The sequence below is a fragment of the Chroicocephalus ridibundus genome, chromosome 4 (assembly GCF_963924245.1).
Source record: "Chroicocephalus ridibundus chromosome 4, bChrRid1.1, whole genome shotgun sequence".
Classification (NCBI taxonomy): domain Eukaryota; kingdom Metazoa; phylum Chordata; class Aves; order Charadriiformes; family Laridae; genus Chroicocephalus; species Chroicocephalus ridibundus.
In genome coordinates, this window is record NC_086287.1 from 55740797 (window position 1) to 55764924 (window position 24128).

The window sequence follows — 24128 nt, forward strand, 5'->3', positions numbered from 1 at the left end:
CTTTATTCCTTCAACACTCACTGTAGAGTAGTGGACTTATGCAACTATATTTGTGATACCTTTCTTCTAAAACTCCTTTGCTTTACTGTGGCTGAAATGCAATCGCTTCCAAGAACTACAGGAGTAGGCTGAGAGTTCGTTCGAAGCCCAAACTTAGTCCCAATCTGTACTTTGCGAAATTTAGCTACATATACTAAAAGCGCTGTGAAGCTCAAACTCCAGTCTGAGTTAGGACTTCGTCTAGATCAGGAAGCTGGTCCACCTTCTTGATCCTGCACTAAGCATTGCTGCTGTCTCAGTAAGAATTTTTTTTTCTTTTCAACCTCAACAGCAGAAAAATCATTCCCTGGATGGCAGACTACTCAGGAGAGTCAATACTTACCTGCTATCACTAAGAACAGTAAATTAGGTTTAACAGCCATATTATGGTGTGGTTAAGAAACAATTACATCTTAAAAATATGAAGTGATGTCAAAAATTAGTTCTCTAATGTAAGTGGATATGTAAAGATCCCATTATTCAATTCCCCCCCGCCCCAACGTGACTGACAAGGAATTAATGTTTCCCATCTGGAGATCTGGGATGAAGCCAGCTTCTGAAGAACATCTGTCTTTGGCCACGATGCCTCAGATGTTCGAACTTCTAGTCCAGGGAAGAACACAGTCGTCTTCACCTCGGAGCAGCCTCAACCACATTTGATTTTATGTGGGCACATTCTATGGGAAAATTCTGGCCTCCTGGTAACAGTCAGTAGCATTAAAGACTTAAATGCACCTGAGATGAACTAAAGCCAGCCAAGCATTTGTTGCGCTTGAAAAGGAATTTTCATTTACCCCAGAAACATGCTTTCAGCTTCCCCTCATTCTCCTCCAAACGTCCCCATATGCACTGAAGTCAACTTTGTGTCCAAATTTTAACTACTTTAAAAAGAATCAACTGCAATCTGTCTATGATTGTGTCCTTGTATCTCAGTATCAAGACTGTTTGTCAGTCTTACCTTTCCCAAATGTAGGTTTATCCATCTGGTAAAGGTCCTCTTCTGTACATTTTCCCGTTCCACTAGAAATATCAGAAACAAAAAACAGCGCTTAAGTTTCCAGAAGAGGGAAAGCTGGTAAGAAATTTCAAAAACTGATGCACAAAAAAGTCAGAATTCATGAGAGGCCTGTGAATAAAACAAATATATTCCAAATCAGGAATGGTGCTGTGGTGTTTTATTCAATTTCTTTGCCCAGACATGAGCTCTACACTTGTAGATGCATTCTACAGGACGTAGGAAGAAGTCTCTCTTAGTTTTGCAGTCTTCAGTGTTGCTTTTGAGAGATGAACACGGATGTGTTGCGCACAGCTCTCCAGTGATGTTAGCCTCTGAGCAGGCAGCTTGACCTTTCTGTGTCCATTTATAGAATTATTGCTCCAACACCCTCATGCAAATTGGGCTGGCGTGGATTCCAATGTACTTACTTGCATGCACAAGGAAACAGGACCGTGTTAGCCAGCACAACAATCTGGTCTTCATTCTTATGAATGAAAAAGCCTCATCGAATCTCATCTTCCCCATCTCCCAACTAGTGCATTTAAAAGCAAAATTCCAAGTCCCTACACTGAAGAATCATTTTATTTGTATTGCAATGAGACGAGGAGTGCTTGTTCCTTGCCAGAAGTGCTGGACGCTAGGTGCTGTACAAGCAGCTCTTGGGCCAGCTGAAGAGTTTTTAATCACATCTGCCATTTCCTGAATCCATTTCCATAGTGAACTACAGCAAAAGTGCAAGGGGAATCATATTACTGACCAACTTTCATTTACCTTCTAACATAAAAAAGTAAACCATATATATAATATAAATGAAGTAGACTGACAAAGCAATATTTCATTTTAGAGACAATTATTCTCAAGTGGTTCTCAAATTTCACTTGAATTAAGGAAATCTGGCAATTTATGAACAAAAAACATTAAAAGTAGTTATATTCTGTATTTCAATTTACTCATAGAGCATATCAAATATATTTTAAAACCATTTTGTGTTTCTTCAGCCCTACAAAAATAGCTAACCTATCTACTGGGAAATCACGTTCTGTAAAAGTCTGGTTTGTTTTTATTGGTCAGACTAATTATAGGCTAAGTAGTAGCTTCTGTAAATCAAATTTTAATATTGTTCTTTTTGATCATTTTAACTGAAGGGTCAGCAGCCTCTAATCATATGTATAATTGTTTTCCTTATTTTGATGTATTGGAATAGAGCTTTCAGCATGAATTACATGTCACTGACGGCCATTCCGGCCTTTAAAGTCCTCTTATTCCTGTAAAACCTGATTTTATGTAAGATTGGTTAAAAAAAGTCATTACCCCTTAAGTGCTTTAGAAAACATGGAAAATGCCAAACTAATTATTGCTGTTGGCTTTTCTTGTAAAACATCTTAGAAGAATGTGCACAGATTTGAAACAGCTCTCTACAAATGAAACTGTAAATTATATTGGGGTTCCAGAATATCTGTAAAAAACCCACAGCATTTACCACCTACAAATCTCAAAGTCCAATAAACCATGAGACATGTCACATCTTTCTTGGGCCTCACTTCCTTCAGCACCTCGACCCCAGAACTTCTTAGAGAAGAACTTCTCAGCAGAAATGCTATGTGTCACCTCAGGTGTAACTTCCACAATCGATCTGTTAAAATTAACTCTTGAAGGTGGGTGGAGGTTAACGTTAAGCCAGATCTGTTCCCCGAGACACTTCTTTTTGCTTAAATACATGTGTTGGGTGCAAAGGGGAAGGCAGAATGGGCACAGGAGCTAGCGGCAGGCAATGAGGCCACCTCTGCCTTAAGCTCAGGAATGCTTGGATGGGCAGTGCTAGGTTTCGGGGAGACCTTGTCAAATGACCTTCCCATTTGATAATAAGTCCCAATACAGACTTCCAATGTTGACCAAAATCAGAGAGGAAACACAGAAGGGTACACAGAAGCAAAATGAATATTTTCTGATTTCATCAGAGGCTTGGTCTCTTGGTTTCAGGTCTTATTTTTCACCAATCGCTTTGGCAACCTTCATTTTCAGGGTAAATAAGGATGCAAGAGAGCTGTGTTTATTTACGGATCATCCATAAAACTGAGCACACGTTGGCTCCTAATTTTGCTGCAGAAATTCTGCCATCGATGCAAATAAGAGTTGCACATATGCCTGAAAGGACGGGCGAGCCAAGCTGGTACGACTGCTTCAGGAAGCTCACACACCAAGGAAAAAAAAAAAAGGCACACTGAGGAAAGCATTTGCATACATACACAGGTTTCTGACACTAATCAGTGAATGCTTCTACAGCAAACAGCCTCTTTCCAATAAGAATGATGACCCCAGAATGGACACTTCGATCCTGTAACAGTCTAAAGCGATAGTAACTGGCCGGGGAAGAGGAAAAGGGAGGGAATGTGTTTATAAAATCCCTAAGGCAGACAAACCCCTAATGCGGTCCATATGCTCGACAGTAGAGTTAATGGGAAAAGTTCCGCGCAGGTATTTACTGATGTGTGCCTTTAACTGTTATTCTTCTCTTTGTGGACCTCCCAGTTTCGGTACAGTCCCTCTTCTCCACAACCTTTTCATTTGAGACAATTGCAGAGACTCTATAAACTTGATACAGTTTCTATAAATTAAATGGAATCTTTTTTTCTCCTTCGCACCTACTATTGTATAAAAGTGAAGAAAATAATTCAAGTCTAAAGTTCCTACGCTTATGTATCTAGTTTACTGAAACTGCACTGGGTTTACTGGTCAGCTAGAGAGCAATAGCACCATTATAAAATTATAATCACACACACCATATGGCTGGCCTGCACACAAATCCTATGCTGGAAAAGATGGATGCCTGCTGTGAGGGTTGGAGTCAAAGATGTAATGCTGGAAGGCAGTAGAAAGTTTGGAATTGCCATTTTGGTTCAGCTCAGCCCAGACCTTGGCATAAGAGAAAAAATATAAAGAGAAGTTTTGACCACCACGCGGAAGCTGGGTCTTCCATACTCTTCCAATAAGCTCAGCTGCAACGTGCTTTCACAGTAGGGTCTAAGATGTGGCAGAGGCACAGGATTTATATCAAAATAGACAGGTAAGGCACTGACAGGCATTAGCTGCAATAATTTAGAGGGAAAGAAACCTCTAGAGAAGGAAAAGGTGTCCTGGTAGGGTGATGAGTCTATTGTATAACCCACACAGTTCTCTGCCCCACAGGACAGCAGAATTTGGCAGAATTTGGCTCAGCTAGTGTCTGCACCCTAGTCAGTTTGCAAATAAGTACTCACAAGGATATATATTCTGGTTTGTCAAATCTTATGGCAAAGACAACTAAGTCATCGCAGAACACTAAGCTAGTTCAAAAACCACTTGGGCAAAGTCAAGGTTAAGCTGTTAATGGAGAAGAGGGTTCGGCTGCTGCCCTTTGTGGCACCATTTCCTTCTTCTCCAGCCTAGAAATTCCTCAGGCATCTACTGCTAATGCCATTTCTTTCTCCTTCAGATCTCCTCAAAGGTCACAACTGTTGCAATACCTACAAGAAGCCAATCCCTTAACAGCCTCTGGGTTCAACAGCAAATTGGAGATAGCAAATATTGATTTGCTTCTAAATACTATTTATTCTGTTGTTGCAGAACCAGTTATGAATAATCCTCTGAGGCACACCACCAGGGGGCTGGGCACATGAAGGAACTATGAAACGTTGGAAGCTGATTTGAGTGGAACACTCATCAGTGTGTAATTACGTAGCTTCAGAAAACTGCTTGATTTGCATGTATGGATATTACTCCCAAAGCAAAGCAGAAGGTCACTTAAATTTGTTTCCAGAGCTATTACCATTTCACCCAGGATATCATCATCAGATGACGTTGAAACCTTCACAACAGGCCAAGCTGGCTTTTAGATCCACTTGCAACTTACCTTTAAGACATCTTGCTAACTACTAGTTTTTATAACATGCACAAAAGCCAGCTTCCTTGTTTCTACCGCAAGTTATAACCTCTATAGATACAAGATATACCTGTAATTAACATTAAGCAAGCGTTCAAGACAGAAATGCAGGTGTTGGCCACCTAACTGTGAAAGAGGATGCTTTGACTGCCCTTGGCTTCAGAGGCAGTAATTTCCCAGGAGAATCGTCCCACATCCACATCATCAGAACCAACTCATAATGTGTTTGGCTCTGGAGGCACCCGAGCATCTGCCAACGTCTTAGATCAGAAGAAAATGGCACTTCTTATTACACAACGAAAATATATGGGCAAATGTATGATATTTAAATACTACAGCCTAACTTCAAAATTATAAACATGTGGTTCAGACACCCTAAGTCTTGGGAAATGCAAATTCCTCTCCTTCCACCTTCCTCACCCCCAAACCCCAGTGCATACAGCAGAGCAATCCATCAGTCTCTAAAAAACACACACTGAACCATCTACTTTTGAATGGCCCAAACTCCAGGCCACTAAATAAAACGAGAGCTGGACTTTAAACCAGGCTTCACGGTGCTCCTACACTGTGACTCAGCCTACATATTTCTGAATACTGGTCATCACGCTATCAAGTCTGAATGCTGTTTTCTCTGCAAACTTAATCATAGAATGGTTTGGGTTGGAAAGGACCTTAAAGATCATGTAGTTCCAACCCCCTGCCCTGGTCAGGGACACCTCCCACCAGACCAGGTTCCTCAAAGCCCCAGCCAGCCTGGCCTTGAACACTTCCAGGGATGGGGCAGCCACAGCTTCTCTGGACAAGCTGGGCCAGGGGCTCATCACTATCATAGTGAAAAATTTCTTCCTGCCTGACATCTTAGAAAATGTATTTTACCTAAAATTGCTCATTTGCTGCCCACAATGTTCCAAGCTTGTGCTACTATGTCTCAAACGCTGAAGAGTGCGTTTCCAGACATGAAAGCCCATGTTGTTCTTACCCATCACGACAAGGCTGCCAGCAACACCATTAGCTAAAGAGAACTTCTTAGGTTTTTGTTTTAATTAGGTGCTTGTCTCTTTGCATACACCCAGACAAATGGCACTGAGTAGCCAGGTTGAATTTTGGTGTCAAACCGGCCAAAAGAGGATGACATCCAAGACCTGCCTCAATAAGCTTCTGTATACGGTGCAGCTGGGACACATGAATCCTGTTCTGCCTTTTTTTGCCTATCTATATGCAAGTAATTGCATATGCCATACGGGCAAATAAAGGCCACGCCATTAGCTACAAGAAGCGGTCAGGCATGAGATACAGGATGTTGACGTTCGGTACAGGATATCGACAGCGGTAAGGAAGCGCGGATCCTTGCACAGGAGACCTTTTACTCTTCAAACACAACACATGGGACAAAGGTCAGATGCAAAGACAAAAGACAGGGCAACACATCCAACATGGGAGGGGTGATGAGAGGCGAGCTGTAACGACGACAGAAAAAAGAGGGGGTGAGAAAGGGAGACTGGGTGGGGGGCAGCAACTGACACCAAAATAAATGGAGAGTTTAAGATGAAATATGTGAAGTAGGGCAGGGAAAAGTGCAATTAAATCTTCTACTTTTGCTTCATCTCAGCACAGGCGTACATTAAACACATTGAACTATGAACCCTTGGAGACTTTATCTCTATTATATATTTTTACAAGAGGCTGAAAAAACAGCTCACGACATAAGACAACATGTAGGAAAACACGTTCCTGGCAACTCTATATGGTGCAGTCCAGCTACGCTGCTCAGTGAGTGTTCACTACTTACAAGAAAATCTCCTTATTTGTAGGAGTGTGAATTTTAATGGCATAATCAAAGTATAAGGAATAATTTTATCCAAATTGCCCACAAAATTCATTTTATAAGCTTCTGAATTCCTGGGAATTGTATATTTTCCTTGTGCTCAAGAAACCCCCAAACAGCTTAGAAGATTAATATAAATTTTCTTTTTGATCTATACAGGGATTGAAGGCTTTGTTGTGTACCATATGCCAATTTGATGTAATTTGGAGCACATGAAATATTAAATCTTAAAAAACTCTGGTTTTCTAAAGGAAACATTAACTACACTATATAACATGAGACTGCTCTCAAGTTACCTCCTATGAAAAAGGGCCTCTAAGCCTTCCAGATGAAGTTGTTAAGTTAATTGTTTGTTGAAACTGACCCATTTATTAGGGTCCTTATTAAATTTCTATGGCAGGTGTTGAAAGCTTGAGGCTTTTACATTCCATCAAAGTTGCAGAGTCTGAGTCTTACTGCTTCAAAATTCTTTAAAACTCCGGCTGGTGCTGCAGAACACAAACACTGCAGGATCACAGGCATTACATTTTCATTAGCTGCAGCTAAACAGGTTTCTTTTGGAGTTCAGTGTCTGGTTGTAGAAAAATATTTACTGCTGCAACTGGTATATTAAGATTATACGCACCAGACAAATATTGCAGGATGAACATGGGATTTCTAAAAAACTTTAAGGGCTTCAATCCTCACAATGTCTGAGACAGATGTTCCCCTTACCAAAGCATTAGGAAGATGAATTTTCTTGTAAATTTGACTGGGCTCTGGAAGAGAAATCCTACATAAAATATTACTGCTAAAGCTGATCAAAATAGCTTCCAAGGAGAGGGATTTATTTTTCCCCCTTGAAAAGTAATTTGGTAGTGGCAGATGGTAAAGATTCCCCTTCCTGTACCCTTCAATCACAAAGCAAACGTCTTTGTTCTCGTGACTTTTTATACACATGGAAAATGTTATTGAACAGATTAACTGAATTTCTCATTTACATACCAGGAATGTTCTTGTGAAACAAAATTTGGCAATTTTGAAAAAGAGAGATACAATTCTGTTCTGAACACTTTGAATGAGACAAACACCAGTGTTTACTGGGAATGTTACTGGACCCAACAAAGTAGTAATTAGGTTAAATTCAATGGCTTTGGAATTGATTTAACAAGTGATTCAAGCGTTGATCCGGCAAAGGGTTTGCAGACTGTGCACACCACCTCTCGTGGTATATTACATGCTGTACAAATCACATAATCCCCCTTCTGTACCTGAAAATCAACAGGGTTTGCTGTCACCGGCAGTGGCCGTTAGCAGCAATGCACTTTCACAACATCTCGACTCGAGAGTTGCTCCGGGGTTCACTGTGTTCCAATGCTTTTTGCTGCACTAGGGTTGGTTTCTACGAATGGTTCACCTCCTGGGACTGACAATGTTTCTTGGGGGTGTTTAGGTCCCCACCTCTGCAGCGGGCAAATCTCCAACCCTTGCCGTGGCCAGAGCGCTGAGCTCTGCTTCGAAAGGAAATGCTTAACTTCAGTTTCAGCCTCTTCTTGCACCTTTTCTACCTACTTGAGTATATCAGGGCTGATTCTCTTCACTTGCTCAAAAATAAAATCAGGAGTGCCCTTCTGAAAATAACAAAATCACAGTCACCGCATTCAGCCAGGTACCAGTTAGCCCCATCTTCTTGTTAGTTAGAGGAACGGCTCTCGAATCAACTTCACACCAACATGGTTTTACCAGCACTAGCACAGCCCTTTCCCTCCCACTGACATGGAGAAGAATGCCCTGTACCTATACCGATATCTGCACCAATACGTATGGATCACTCCTAACTGAAGATCTCTAGCATCTAAGAAGAAAAGAACAACAGCTTCCAGGAGCCATCCTACCTCAACTAAGTAGGGGCTAGTGACAAAGTCCAGTCCTCCGGTTTATCTCCAGTGCTCTGCTTTTACCCTTATTTGTTGTGGCAAACCTAGAAAGCCTAGACTGTGAAACATTCCTTATTGTTTGTGGTTTTTTCCTTCTGGGGGGGGGGGGGGGGAAAATCCTTTTGGCTGGTTAATTTTGTTGAGACATCAAAAGCTGAAATGCAACAAGATATTCTGCTTTACATCGGTTCTGACAACGGTGCTAAAGCCTGAATAACTTGAGCTGAGCAAAGAAGCCCAACAAAACCCACGCTGTGTGTCAGGGTTATTTCTTGACACTGAGAGTCAGATGAGAACTAGCGTGTGCCCGGATTCCCACTGCTTCCTATATTCCTCAGTTAATGTTAATAGGTTGGCGGTTAACTGTACTTTTGTGCATTTGAAAATGTTGTGACTGAATTTGTGAGTAGAAGGAAGAAAATGCCGGCGCAGGAGACCAGCAACGCATCCACTTCCAACAGAAGTCCTGGGCAACTTCTGAGCTCCTTTACAGGAGTCGGTCTTTAACAGAAAATCTGAAAACCTTTAACACAAATCTGCCAGGATGAAAACCCAAGGAAAAGAAATGCATATATAGGTTCTCTCATTCTGAAGATCCAACACTAAAATAGTACCATTTTATGGCGTTAAACAAATGCCATCAAAAGATGGGAGCCCAATAACCTGTAGGCACTGCATGCGTCTTCAACGCTGACACTGCCATGTCTCCTGACTTTGTCATTAGTTCACCTGTAACCTCCAGGACACCACCTTTCTATTTCTCTGTTTTTGGAAATTCTTTTCCAAAATTCAAATGAGAACATGGCAGGAACCCTGAAAACTCACCCGTTATCCTTCATGGCCTTCAGGGAACAGCCACGTGGAAGAAAAAGCAAACATGAAAGAATTTGGACTTAAGCGCCAAGCAAATATTTTTGTTATTTATGGACATTTCCAGACACAAAATTTAGCAGAGGCATTCAGTACAGTATTATTCACAGCAAGACAATCTTCTTTCAGGCAAAAACCCATTACTACATAGCTATGCTCTGTCTTTGCACAGTACCTTCAACCCGATGAGCTCTGTCATCCCCCTTATCAGACTTTCACATCCGTGGGGACAAGACATAGCATTGTCTCCTGTTACAAAGGAGAACATGGGAGCACCAAGAACTTCAGGGACTAATTATCATGCAAGCAACAAGCCCTCCCTTTAAGACACTCAATGGTGCTCCTATGGCATCACAACTTTCCAAAAGGTAAGTCTGAGAAAAAAAAAAAGCAGCTAATGGAAAGAACACGTATTTTCTTGCTTTGAACTGTGCTCAACATGCATTAACGATCCCTCCTGAGATGGATTTAAGAGATATACTTCAAAATGGGACATAAGCCATTTTATTTGCTATGTTAGCTTGTACTCAAAAGAACAGTAATCAGACATTCCAGAGAAAGGCGGACCTTCAAATACATGTCATAGTCCACAGCACAAGAGGAATAAAGGTACTTTGGAAAGAGAGGGAGCTCCTGTCAGAGGGTCTGGTTTCTACAGCCCTTTGAATCAGTTCTCTGCTTTTATTTTTCTTTTAAGGCCAATTAAAATGATTTTTCCCCAGCTTCCCGGTGCTCTTGGCCACTCCTCAAGACTATTAGGGAGAAGAAGAGAAGGAACCGTTCAGTCACTGCAGCCTGTTTGGTGGGACTTCAAAGTTGTACCACGCAGAAGGGTAGTTTCATTTACCCTTTAAGCCAGTACAGCTCTGCACCAGCACTATGAGACTTAGCAAACACTTCAGCCGGCACAAGGAAAGGTGTCAAACAGTGTTTTGGCAGCAGAGCTGGCCTACTGTGTACATCAGCCCTTGGCCTGAGAGCGCTTATACCTCTAGACACTATCAGATGAGCTCACTCTTCCCGCCCCACGTTGCTCTTGCATCTCTCGCCTCAAGCCCGAGCGACAGGATTCTGGCTAATGTGTCTTCCTTGCATTTTTTATCCATTTGCCACATCAAACCATGAACGTTGTGCAATGGGAATAACGCAAAGCATGAGGACTGACGGCATTCCTGCTTCTGTGGGAGTCAGAAGAGCTCTCATCAGCCAGCTCCTGTTCTGCCTTTTTTTGTCACTGTCTCAGGCACACCTGCCAGTTTCACCACAGAGGATCACTGGTATGTGCTGGATATGGTTAACAGGTGGTACAACTACCTTCTTTAGGCCTGCAGGTACCTACAGAGCTGGAATGTGCATGCTCTCCAACAGAAAAATCACTGTTCAGCCTCGATTTTTCTTCATCTGTAGAATGTGAGATGGGTGGATGAGCAATGGAAGTGGACAGCAAGGACACTGCTGCTTTCAGGACTACACATCCAGTTCCTTATGGCAACTCAGCTGGACAATCCAGTAAAACAGGAGAAGACACCAGAAGCATCTGGAAGGCTGCCCTGCACGCAGCCTCTGATGTCCGCAACACCTTCTTATCAACAACATTGAGACCAGCCCAGCTAGTACAACCATGGGCGCCAAATTTTAGGTGACAGAGGATGACAAGACACGCTCTTCGCTAAGGCCATGTCTATGCTTAGACCTAGAGACTTTAAGCTGAGAAGCTTTTGCAGATGGCCAAGGTCCCACTCAGCAATCAGTGCTGTGCCTTGCTCCCACCACTTGGCAACTGCTTCGTTTTGAGAGCCTGGTTTTAAGGTGAGAAGCTTAACTCTTGCGAACATTTTCTACTCTTTACAGCCATATGAAATGACCTAAGGCAAACCAAACCTGACTTATGGGTTTCGAGAGCCGTGTATCCCCAGTGTCTGTCATTTTGGGGTCAGGGAAAGACATTATTAAGTATTCCAAGGACTCTTGGCTTGAAGTGTGCGTGGCAATGAACTTCATCAAAGCACGCACAGCACACAGGGTACAGGCAAAGTCAGACCAGAGGATTGAGTAATCATGACTAAAACATGATCGTACAGTCAGTTCCCCTCAGGATTAGAAACACAATGCAATCTTCATAGAGAAAAAAAATAAATAAAAATCAGGAACGCAACTACCTGATTGCAGCCTCTTGCATGGCAACAGGGAAACAGTAAGTCTTTAAGGCGAAGATGCTACTTTGAAACTGAGGTATCATTAAAAAAAATAAAAGGACTGATGCCAAACAGCATTTAGACTCAGCTACAATATATTGCTAAGAAGGTCGTGGATACCAGAGTATGACCTCTATTAAAAATATTAGGTAGAAGGTGGAGAGGAGGTGGCTCAAAGCCTTAAATGACTGAAGGAATCCCTTTCGGACCTTGGGGAAATTTCCATGATGCCTGTGCTGCTCATTTTTAACAGTGGAATCATTCATGCATTGAAAGGCTCTTGAAATTAAACCCACAGACACTGACTGCAAAGGCAGTCAGATACTTCAGTGACAACTACACTGTCAGGCCCCAACACGTAGAAAAAAAGCAAGTCATAAGATGATTTTTATGATGCATCTGTCTCACAATAGCACAACCGCTGATCGATAACATCATTTACCCAGCCAAGAAAGGAATGCCAACAGGACTTCATACAGCCGTGCCACTCGCGCGCTAGTTTTGTTTGCATCTGTATAAAATTCAGTCCCAGGGCAGGAAAGTTGCAAAGACAGCAACACCTTTCACGTACTAACCCTACGATACTGGAAGTAACCGAGGGCGAAAGATTAGAACTGAACTTCGTCAGCAGACCATTCTTCCCTTGCTCACCAACATTACTTTCATATGGAAGTCACCGGAAAAGTCAGGGTGGGAATTTTGTTTGATGTAACTTCCCTTGGAAGCAAAGAGTGAAACCTTTCATTATTATCTTTTAGTTTATTTCTCCATTAATAATAATGACTGCAATTTAGCTGTAAGAACGGCTTTGAAAATATACCTTCTCTATTTCAATTTATTTCTACAGCTGCAGAATTACATTGTTTAACTTTTCCTTCTTAAGTGGATTTCCTTTGGCTTTGGCTCCCATTTAATAAAGTGACGAGTTTACCGAAAACAGCCTTTGCAGTTTCAGTGGATTAGTACGGCAAAGCCTGACTTGATTGAAAAATAACTTCACTCCACATTGCTTCACTGCCAGTCAGCTCACACTATTGACTACAGCTGCGCCTGGCCGCCACACCAGTTATTTCACTTTTTGTTTGTTTTCAAATGGTCAGCAACAACAATGCCAATAACATGCACGCTCTTCATTTTCACGTTCTGTGGTGTGCGCAGAGTAGGGGGGAACCATCCGGCTGCAGACAGGGTGTCAGAAGAAGGCTTCTCCTGCTTTGCTGGAGATCAGCAGGTGATAAAAGCAAAGAATCACAGAATGGTTTAGGTTGGAAGGGACCTTCAAAGATCATCTAGTCCAACACCTTGGACTAGACCAGGCTGCTCAAAGCCCCATCCCACCTCCCCTTGAACCTTCCAGTGATGAATTTTGGGCGTCAGTGCAAGGTGATGATGTGCTCTCAGGAGCTGGTGGCCTCTTTAGAGGTGGCAAAGACCAGGCTGGTGGTGGCCAAAGCTCAAGGTTTCGTTTCTTTACAAAGCCTTTCCTGCACAGGGCTGGTTTCCATCCCCAGCAGCCAGACCAGCATGGTAGGTCTTGGGGGTGTCATAGCATTGCTGATGCCCAGCCTTTGCCCATGGTGACATATCGACATCTCGACTGTGTCCCTGTGGTAGGACCTGCTGAAGCACACACCAGAGGACCACCCTGACCACCCAAAGAAAGCAAGTATGGACCAAAGACAGCAATATAATGACTTACAGTTCTAGGACAGATGAAACATGTGGGCAGCAATTTAGTAGGAAAAGCTTGTCAGAAATCCCTAAGCACATAATTTAATCAGGATTTGGTGCTATGACACCACAACACACTGCACACCTCTAAGGTTTGGAGATCCTTCATCCCCACTCATGGCAGACCCCTGCAGGGCTCTGGGCACAGCGGAGTCCAACAGAGACTCGTCCTTGGCAGCACCCACAGCTAAAGATAGACACCAGGATTTGGCTTTTATTTGTCCACTAAAACAAACACATTTAACCCATAGTCCATTTTATTACAACATAAATAATAGTTCCTCTGTTCTTTCAGCACTGAAAAGGTTTAATTTTATAGCTGTGTGACAGACGGTCACATTAAACCTCACACGTGTAAGCAAACAAAGACTCTTGGACATTAACAGAGGAGAAGCAAGGACCATGGGCCTTTCAAACTCCCAAGACAAACTTTATATGCCCTTGCCTGCCTTGGCCAGAAAACTAAAAACAGAGATAAATGCTGACTTTTGCAAATGCCAGTATTGGCTCACATGGCTCTGCTGGAAAAATAATAACTGACTGATTTACTTCTGTGTCCACTGAGGATTTTAAAGCTTAATTATATAATTTTTTTCACTTATATACTTCTAGACCACTCTCTCCATTTAAAAAAAAAAAGATACAATCAAGTATAGAAGTACAATTACACAGCAAAGGATGTATTTTTGTCACAGACAACGTGCAGGGAAGAAAAAACTTTGAGTTTCTGAATAAGTAAATTGCCCTTTACAAAATAATGACAAAAAGTACTTAGACAAGTTCATAGTATTGGCAATTTCAACAGAAACCTCCTTGGTGTAAAGAACAGAAACTCTGCTCGCTAAGCAAGAGCCACCAGTCTTTTAGAGAACTTGCCTGGTATGGAAGAGATGAAACTGTGTCTAGTTTCAGGAGGATGAGCTGGTCAAAGGAAAAACTTTCAGCCTGTATAAACTGGCCCTTTTTCTCTGGATTTCTAGAACTTTAATAAATTGATCCTTGCGATTTGAGGGGCAAAGGTAAGAAGTTATCACTATACTGATTTTACAAACATGTTACAGTTAATTGACTTGTCTGATGTCAAACAAGAAGCCGAGTTACAGCCTGAGCCTTGCTCCTGAGGTCACACTTTGCATGGTATGGAAGGATATGCTTAGAAAGAGCTGGTTTGATTTCAGTTGCTATGCAAGCGACAGATCTTTAAGCTGCAGCTTGTGTGGGCCCTTTTCTTAATGAAATCCACTGAGATACCGGACTCCACAGTTAAAATAGGTTTTGCCATGCAGGTCTGAAAGGGATAAATCTGGAGCAGAATGTACTCGCTATAAAAAGTAGGGGGGAGGGGGGGGAAGTCTTCAAACTTATGTTTGTCCCAAGAGTCACATAAAATTTCATGTCTCAGGGTTGTCTTCCAGAGAAACTAATGTTTCCCTGGAAACACGTTTCTAAATACAGTTGCTCTACTCACATCTTGTACTAACAGTTTGCTCTTCAAGTACAGAGATGGGCTAATCCGTGCTGAACCTTGCCTGCTTTAGTCAAATCTCATAATTTCTCAGGGTCCATCTATTTTTAATAACTGAGAGCGCAATAACAGTAGCCTGTGGTTCAAGTTACTTCCAGAAGTCAATGGATGCAAGTCCTCATGCATTAGGAGGAGCCCTAATGCATTTTTGATCTCTGGCATAAAAAAAAAAATAGAGACACACTACTGCTAAATACTCTTCAAATCTGACACAGCTGGCCTTGAGCAGGCACCATGGGCACTCCAGGGAAGGGACTGTGTCCTGACTTCGTACCATGCCTGGGACACTGCAGCACCAATCACTTATAGAAGAAGGAGCCAGAGCTGCCCTAGCTGAGCTATGATGAAAGACATCTCTGAGGAGCTCCTGGGAACCAGCGGAGGGAATCTGTGAAGTCACCATGGCACTTGGGTGCAGGAGATGGGTTCTCTCCTTGCCCGGGCACTCCTGTAAGGCATTAGTCTCGGCTTCTTCAAGGATAAAGCATAAATGCTGGCGAATAATTCACTGTGACAGTGCAAGAAGAAGAAGGAGTTGCTTATTTCCAGCAGCCCTTCTGGTTACCCGGCATTGAACTTCTTGCCAATATCCACCTACAGCCAGGAGGCAGCGCTGGTCCTGGCATGTTTCTGAACGAGATCTCCAGGTTGCAGTGGGTTTGGCGGAATGTTTGCCGGTTTGTGTCTCTGAAAAGTAGTGGGTGGGTGACACCAGCCTTTGCCCTCTCTTCTTTATGCTTTACCAGAACAGAGGTGCTGGAAGACATCACTCTAATCTCTCATGACTACCTACCTGGCAGATGGATTTTTTTCATTGACAAACAATTCTTTTATCTTTTGATACAAAAAACGTGGCAAGAGAAAGATTATTTGATCTGAAGAAAGGAAGACTTCAGATTTGACAGAATATTTTTTTCCTCTTTGTGCGAGGTCTGTAACATCATGAGTGGCACTGAGAGAGACTAATTTGTTTTTGTCTCTCCCAGGAAAAGAACTAGGGAACATCAAATGACAACAGCAGGACGCAGGTTTAAGAACAAAATTAAGGGAATTTTCTCTTGCCAAACAACATAGTTGCATTGTGGAAATCCTCACAGCCAGACACTGTGGATTCAACCCACTCAGTGAGGGCTTAAGGGGAGGCACGTTCACAGAAGGGAAATTCACCCAGGTTTATTAACTACAGTGAACTCCCTCCTCACTCTGGAAGTCCCTGGTTTGCAAACAGTTGCAGACTAGCTGAGGAAATTGTGAAAACTGACTGCCCTGTTCTTATACTAGGAACCCCTTTTGGTCACTGTCGGATAGAGATACTTGGCTAGACAGACCTCTGGTATGACTACATGGCCTCCAGTACATTCTTCTATCAGGTATTATAGTGGAGGAGTCTCAGCTGTGGGCTAAGCCAGAGAGAACCTGGGCTGAAAGCACTCTGTCATAGCCCCAGGCTGAAGCAAAAGATCACTTTGGATAAAAGCCCATGTGAGGTAGAGAAGAAGTGAGAAACCTTTGTAGTTTCATGCTTGTACAGCAATTCATGAGCTCATGGGAAGGCGAGAGGTTTGGCTTTGGTTTTCTTTTATATCGTTGCCCACTCTGACCAATCTGCAGTAGGACTTCCACCCCTGCAGATAAGCAGATGACTGTTACTGTATTTTACATCAATTTACAGTCTTTTTTGAGTGATCTTGGATGATCCCACCCTTAGACAGACAGAAACATTAAAAAAAAAAAAAAAAAACAAACAAAAAACAGTGAGAGGGAAGGACCTGGCTAAGACAACCCGTTTGGCTACCTGCTCTGAGAGCTTTTCACTCACTTTTACCGGTAAAAAGTAACACCCCTTGTTAAAGTCCACCACTTTAACAAATGACTTTATTAATTTAAAATGTATTACCCTATTATAAAACAGCTGACCTTGTTAAGCCAGCCAGACTGTTAATAAAACAGCCGTGAAAAATCTCTGCGGTGAATGTCTTACAGGGCGTAGCTATCGCTGAGCCCACGACTGGGAGAGAAGTCTTGGCATCTGAAGGTGGACACCCAGAGAAAAACCCCTCCAGTAAGCATAAGAACCAGAGTAAATAAATAGGTCTCCTGTCACAGGCTGAAGGTTGCCACCACCCAGCACTTGCCAAGGAAAGCACATTCCAGATACTGGGCCCTTCCTTGCCGAGACCCGACTGCCACAATTACTCCCAGAAACCAGTCTAATCCATCAGACTCCAGACCTCTATGGGAAATCAGAAGCCAGAAATAAAGTCAGGAAAGCGATACAAGATTATTCTTAGACAGGTCACCAAAGAGAATATTTTTAGACTAGAAACAGTCTGCTTCATGTGGACGAGAATGCGAAGAGCACTTACATTCTCTTACCCACACAGCGAGCACTATTTTCACGGACGCCAGCATCCTCGGGAGATCTCTCTCTCCACCCCCTTGCAGATCTGTTTAGTTCAGCTTGCCCCTAATTGCACCTCGGAAATCAGAAAATGCCACTTTGCCTTGGGCTGTCCCTGCTTTGCCTCGGGCTGATACGACTGTACGAACACCCCTCTTCTTCCCTTTCCTTCATCAGGAGAGATTCTGGTACCAAAGCGCAGGCTTGCTGAACAGCTAGGGGTATGGAAAACGCTGCTATTAAAGGTTTTGCTAACAATGACATTTCTTAACAGACGTGGTCACCATTGTATTTACTTGCTTTCAAAAAGGAAATATTACAATTCCAACTGAATGCTTTTAAAGAAGCCTTCAGCTCCAGGGGTGCCAGCACCTCCTGTCCAATGCACTTGCCTTTGGCCCGTATGTGCATCCTGGGACTTTGGAATAAGCTCTGGACAGAGAAGTTACCAGTCAAATATCAAGCTAAGAATTTGACTCTGATAAATTCTGCCAGTGTGGTGCCATACGAGAATGCTCTTTTAATTCAGAGCATCTCATTGCTGCCTCTATTCTTTCCTGAGGGGAAAAAACAAAAGAGAAGAACACCACGGTTATCAAAAAGGACTCTGTGTTCTTACTGAGGAAGCAGTTCAGTCCCCAATCGCTGCAACTTCCCATCTCATGACCTACACATAAGGTGCACATCCAAGCACTTTCTCCACAAAGCCACCTGTGCTGCGCTCCCAAGGACACATCCCCTTCACTGTATCTGCCACCACTTGCAGCTTCTGGGCAGGAACTTCTCACACTGTGGAACTTGAACCTCAAATGATCTGCATCAGTCTGGAGGCACGCATCAGTTTCCTATGGCTTTGAGACTCCATGGCCACTTCAGACGTGGAGCTGAGAAGGTGGAATTGTTTCACACGGAGGAATGCTGCCAGCAGTCCACACAATTTGGAGAAGACATTCCTTTAACAGCTTATAATTTTTCTGGTTGTAACGTGGATCAATGAGAGGTCAATGGCCAGTATGGCACACCTGAATTTTCACCTTCAGTTTGGAAGCACAACTCAGGCTTTTCTCCTAGATGCCCTTCCAGTTCTTGCTCCAATTTGTACTAAAACATCCATGAAACCAAGATGATGTCCACAGTTTCCTGTACTCAAGAGGTTCATAAGAGGTATCAGGTGTTTCAGCTAGCCCTGCAAATCATACACTACAACCTGGTTTAAAACAGGGAAACCCTCTGCCCTGAATATAGTTGGTGGTATGAGTAGCATCAGGCATATCAGTCTTTGGAAATGGATAATTTCTGTCCTCTACTTGGTCATTTTAGACCGAAAAAGAAGTTTCTTCCTCATTATGAAGTTACAGACCCAATGAGGCCTAGTTCAGCTATCCCCATGTCCTCTGGGTACCCGCTCGTCGACGCATGCCCTTCTGCTCCACATCGCTACGTCAGCGTCCCAGATCACCGTCCCAGATCTGTGCCCTCGTGCCAATTCTTCTCAAAACAGCAGAGAAAACTCCCTCCTAACCCAGTTCTGTCAAAACAATCCCCGTTTGCTAACCCACCTGAGGAACTGCAACGGCTGAGGCTAGACAGGAGGTCCCATGGGCACAGCAATGCCGTGGAGGATCACCATGCCAGCCCAGAGCCCAGTTCCCCAGACCCTGCAGACCACCACCACTGCCCTGTGGTGATTTCTGCCAGCCTGGGACACGTGTGGTGCTGTCCTCCTTCCCTCCCTCACCCCAACCAGCAACGAGGAGATTTACTTCATACTTTGCGTGCCACTGGCTACAATACGCACAGGGGATAAAGATGCTGCTTTTTCTGCCTTTGTTAATCAATTTGAGCTCCGTTAATTGCAGCCTGGAAGGTTTTTCCACACTAGTGGCTGGTATTATTTTATCCTTTCCCTAAAGAGTTCAGCTGCCTTTGCTACTTACAGGCATTTCTCTAGGGTTGAATCTGTTCCTCTAAATTTTTCCTGGGATGTAAAGTCACATGTTCCACAGATTATCCCACCATCCACCCCTCCTCTTCTTCTTGCATCAAGTCAGGAAAGAAAAAACAACCTGCATACCTTTTTCTCCCCAAAAAGTACATTCCATCCCATTAAAAACTGATGCAACAAACAGCAGAAACAAATACAGCAGATTCACCAGCTTGTCATCTCTTCCACCATTCTACCACTAGCCAATAAAATGAAGTAAAGCTTTTTATTTTTTTTCCTCCTATGGTCCTCTCAGCACTCAGGCTCTCTTCTTGCTTCCATATGCACTTAAGTGTTTTTTGCCAAGAAGCCCATTTTGCCAGGTAGTTTGTGCCGGATGTATAGTCTTTCTTGGTATTGTTACTTTGCTTTCCCTTTCTATTCCTTATTCACTACATTGACGACTTCAACTCTATCACACATACCAAGTACCAAAAAATACCAAGTTTCAGAAAAGATCAGAAAAGGCTGGTTTCAGAAAGACCTGGGCTAATTCTGAGACCTGCTCATGGAAGCTCTGCAAGGATGGCTTGTATCTCATAGACTGTCTTGCTGGTGCCCTCCAAATTCCACCCCTCTGTAACCTGTGTTTCTGCCTCAGAGCTGAATGTAAATTGCTCCATCTTGCTTTTTAGCAGTTCTTGTGGTTCCTCACAGATGTACTGCTTCTCTGGCACTTTCCTCAGCTTTGATTATTTGACCTACAGTAGGAACATCCCTTTACATCACCGTGGCAAAAAAAAAAAAAAATACCTCCTTTTTATTCAAAGGCAAGGAAAAAATGTGGATGCAAATCATAAGCATTTTATATTTCATTTTTTCTGCAGATATGTGAACAGCAGATCGAAAAGCAAGGACAGCAGAGTGGCACTGTATATAATTCAGGGACATGAAAGGTTCCTCTACAGAAGCATCTACAGAAGCTGCATTATGTTTTAAACTGCTTTCAGTTTAAGTGTTTTCAACGATAAGAAAACAGCCATGCCTGCCACTTCCTTTAAAGAGCATCACTCTCGTCAGTAAGTGCATTATTCTTCAACTGACTAAACGCTATTAAGATTTCCAAAAGGACCACTGACTCTGGTTGTAGAATTTGGGTATGATTCCTTAATAAGATTAATCAGCAGCTCAGAGCCCCCAAATGAGAAAAGTGTGGCAGTGTGATGCATCAAAAGGCCCATGTAATTGCAAAGTGACAGAAAATATCACTTTCCATGCCAAGAGGATTCTGGATGGATGGAAGGAAGAGAGAAAATGAAGTATTTATGCATATTATTAAGTATATACCCATCTCTAGATTTTCTCTTCGTATCAGTATCAGCATCTCAGATATTTTTGTAGCTCCAAAGAAAGAATATCCATACAGCCACAATTTACTGAAACATTAAGTTTCTGTAAGTTTGGGTTAAACTTATATTGCATTTCTGATTTTTGCTGAAAAAAAAAAAATGCAAAGCGTACCAAGTTCTACTGAATCACAAGGAATGAAGACAGCTGTTGACTTTTTAACTAGTTGATTCTCTCTACCTATCAGAAAGAACTTTATTACAAAACCCCAAACCTAATCCTGCTAGATGCAAAATACCTTTAAACTGTGAATACGCCCTGCAGCCACATTTGCAGACGGACACCATCGACTCCTCTCCTGACATGCAAGTGGGACAAGATTGAGATAAGAAGGTGCCACGGGAAGACTGGTGGTGTTCCTGGGAAAGGACGGATACCCTGGTGCGCCTCTGGAGCCCAAAGCATTATTTGGAGCTTTCAGGTCACCTACATGTTAGGAGCCCAGACAATACACCTGTTGTTTAACAGACTGTTGAAATGACTCACTGGGTATTTCTTTAGTAAGCTGACTGGTTTTTAACAGGATTATTTATTTCCATCATCTTTTATTCCTTTGCCAGCTTAGGTTTTATGCTACACTCTGAAAACAGCTGAAGTATTTGCTTACTGCTTTCAGAAAAGCGTACCCCTACCCTTATAAAAGTGTCATTTACTTTAACGTTAATTGATGTTCCCAGACACATGACAAGACGAGTGTGATTCCCCCCCCCCCCCCCATATGCATTCAATTTCTCTATTTCCCACAGTAATTTGGGTCACAACTGTAGGTTTTACAATTTTTCCAGAAAACCATTCAAAAAGATATCCTTAGGGCCGGGTTGAGGCTGGTTTCCGTAGCCATGAGGTTGCCACCTAAAAGCTTTGCTAAGCAAAGTCAGTTTTGAGTTCATTTTCATTATCTTCAGAGATAAACATAGTAACTTAATAACATAAGCAGCAAAGAACAACACTATAGTTCAACAGTACAGCAAATCCATCCTAAAGCTCGCAGAACCAGATTTTTTTTTTTTTTTAAAACCCACAACATACAAAATGCTGAACTAATATAAACTTAACCTAGTAGCTTTATTATTTGAAACAAGTGGCAAGTTAACTCTGTACCACCAAGTTTTAGAAGAATCATAGAATGTGTTGGGTGGGAAGGGACCTTTAAAGGCCATCTAGTCCAACCCCCCTGCAGTAAGCAGGGACATCTTTAACTAGATCAGGTTGCTCAGAGCCTCATCCAGCCTGGCCTTGAATGTCTCCAGGGATGGGGCCTCCACCACCTCTCTGGGCAACCTGGGCCAGTGTTTCATTACCCTCATTGTGAAGAACTTCCTAATGTCTAATCTGAACCTGCCCTGCTCTAGTTTAAAACCACTGACATCAGTTCATAGCTGGTCTCCTGCAGCTGGCACGTAAGCATAGAGCTGCCAAACTCTTCCTTGCACATTGTGGTGACTCCAGCAGAGAAGTGAGCCCACAGGTGACCTGGATCACCTCTGTGATGCTTTATCATACAGCACCAACACATATTCAATATTAACAGCTATGGGCTAGGTAGTGTTCAAATAACCCCCAGTTTTAGTGAGCTAGGGCATTAGGAAACACTTCTTTCATGAGTTAGGCTGGCATCCATTAGCTGGTCCACCATGTCCCAGCATCAAACAGGAGGAAGGCAAAATTTAACGTCAAGTCTGCTCTTAGTTCATCTTGTATTTTAGCCCAGCCAGTTGCCACCCAACCCAGGGCAGCCTCAGGCTTCCTTTTATACCCACGGAGGGTATTCGAATGCAGAGCAAGAGAGCAGATTCTGCCTGTCCCACTTTGCCCTCAGTTCCTTGTCAGTGAAGGTCTGGAAGCAAACGAAAGCACTTATACCTGTAAATATACTGCCTGGGGAGAGCCTGGATTTTTTTCCGCAAGGGAAGGGATACTCTCACAGGAGGTAGTGAGAGACAGTCTTTAACAGCAAAGAAGTTTTATCTACTACTTTTAGTATGAATATCATATTTGAATATGCTTATAACTCAATCATGTCATTCATTATTACCTGGTCTTGGACACAGCAGTTATAATTAAAACATTAAACTATGCCTCTAACTTAGAAACGTTAATGTAGATGGATTCAAATCTTCATCCTGGGAAGCAATCAAGAGCAGAAATGCAGAAAGGGAGAACTAACTGCCTACAACAGGCTTCATCAGCCACGTAATACGTATCTCATTTCACAACTGCAAGCCTGCAATACCAATCAGGTATCTCATCGGGAAGAAAAGACACAACAGAATGACGACTTGCTTTCCTTTTCGTCCTTTAGTGCTACCTCACTAAACTCGACGCATAGTGCCACTTCTGGTTTTCCCTGCCTTTATCACGGATTCATGGTTTCCATACCTGACAAGGGCACGCAGAGAGCCCTCGCGCAACGACTGGCTTAATGCTCTCCAGCAGTTCACAAACCCTAATGGCCTGGGCAAAGTGGGAGACAGGGAAGAGCAGTCTAAATCCTTCTGTGACTCTATGGGAAACCAGATGCAGGATTTTATGCCAGCTAAAATTAACCTGGTGGACAAAAGGGTTTATTTTAACTCAGTCACTCGATCCAATTCACTGCACAGTCACACAAACACTGTGCCTGTACGAGCCAAGGGGGAAAAGGGTGTGTTACAGCTCTGCCTGTCTTGGCAGCAGCACTGGCTTATTTCTATTTAAACTGTATGTAAAAGTATGTCTTAATAGCCCTTGAGCCATTTTATTTAGTCTCCTGAGTCACACATACATCACATAGATTTTTGCTGCTGTCCAGACGGGAGACACTTGATAAACAAAGCTTGAGTCCTCAACAGAGGATGGAAAACTATGGTATGTCTAATCAAATATTCAGTGATCCAATGGCTTTATATAATGGGTGTATTTACAGAAATATTTGTAACCTGGTAGTTAGAGCAGAGGATTGCCAAGATAGGCCGCCAACACGAGAAAAGCAAATGAATACGTCTCCATGCCCCAGTGTCACCACCTTTCACAAGCACGTTGCAAGGTCTCAGGACGAGAGCTCATCTTCTGATTTTGCGTCTCTGAAAAAATAACTGACAAAACCTTCACATTCTTGAGATTCTTAACAGCATTTTAAAATGTAACATAGAGCTGTGATACAAACCAAGTTAAGTGTAATGTATGTTAGCAGGGTGGCTTGCCCAGTCTCCCCTGTGTATTTGCAGGGCTGCTCAGGGGCTATGAGAGCACTCCTTATCTTAAGGGTTCATTCATTTTCTCTCTCCTTTCTGTCCCTAATCCTTACCTCTACCTATCCTGTGATAAACCACAGAATAAAGTATACGTATGGTTGATTTAGAAGAGTTACATCACACATTTTGTTAGCTGCTCATCCCAA

The 24128-nt window shown here is 42.7% G+C and overlaps 1 protein-coding gene across 1 annotated transcript in view; it reads right to left on the reverse strand.

Annotated features, from left to right (window-relative positions):
* Positions 1 to 24128, reverse strand: part of CLMN (calmin) — a 77992-nt gene that overhangs the window by 25481 nt on the left and 28383 nt on the right. Inside the window, exon 2 of the mRNA XM_063332721.1 lies at positions 998 to 1059. Within this exon, the coding sequence (XP_063188791.1) occupies positions 998 to 1059 (62 nt within the window). The remainder of the gene's footprint in view (positions 1 to 997; positions 1060 to 24128) is intronic.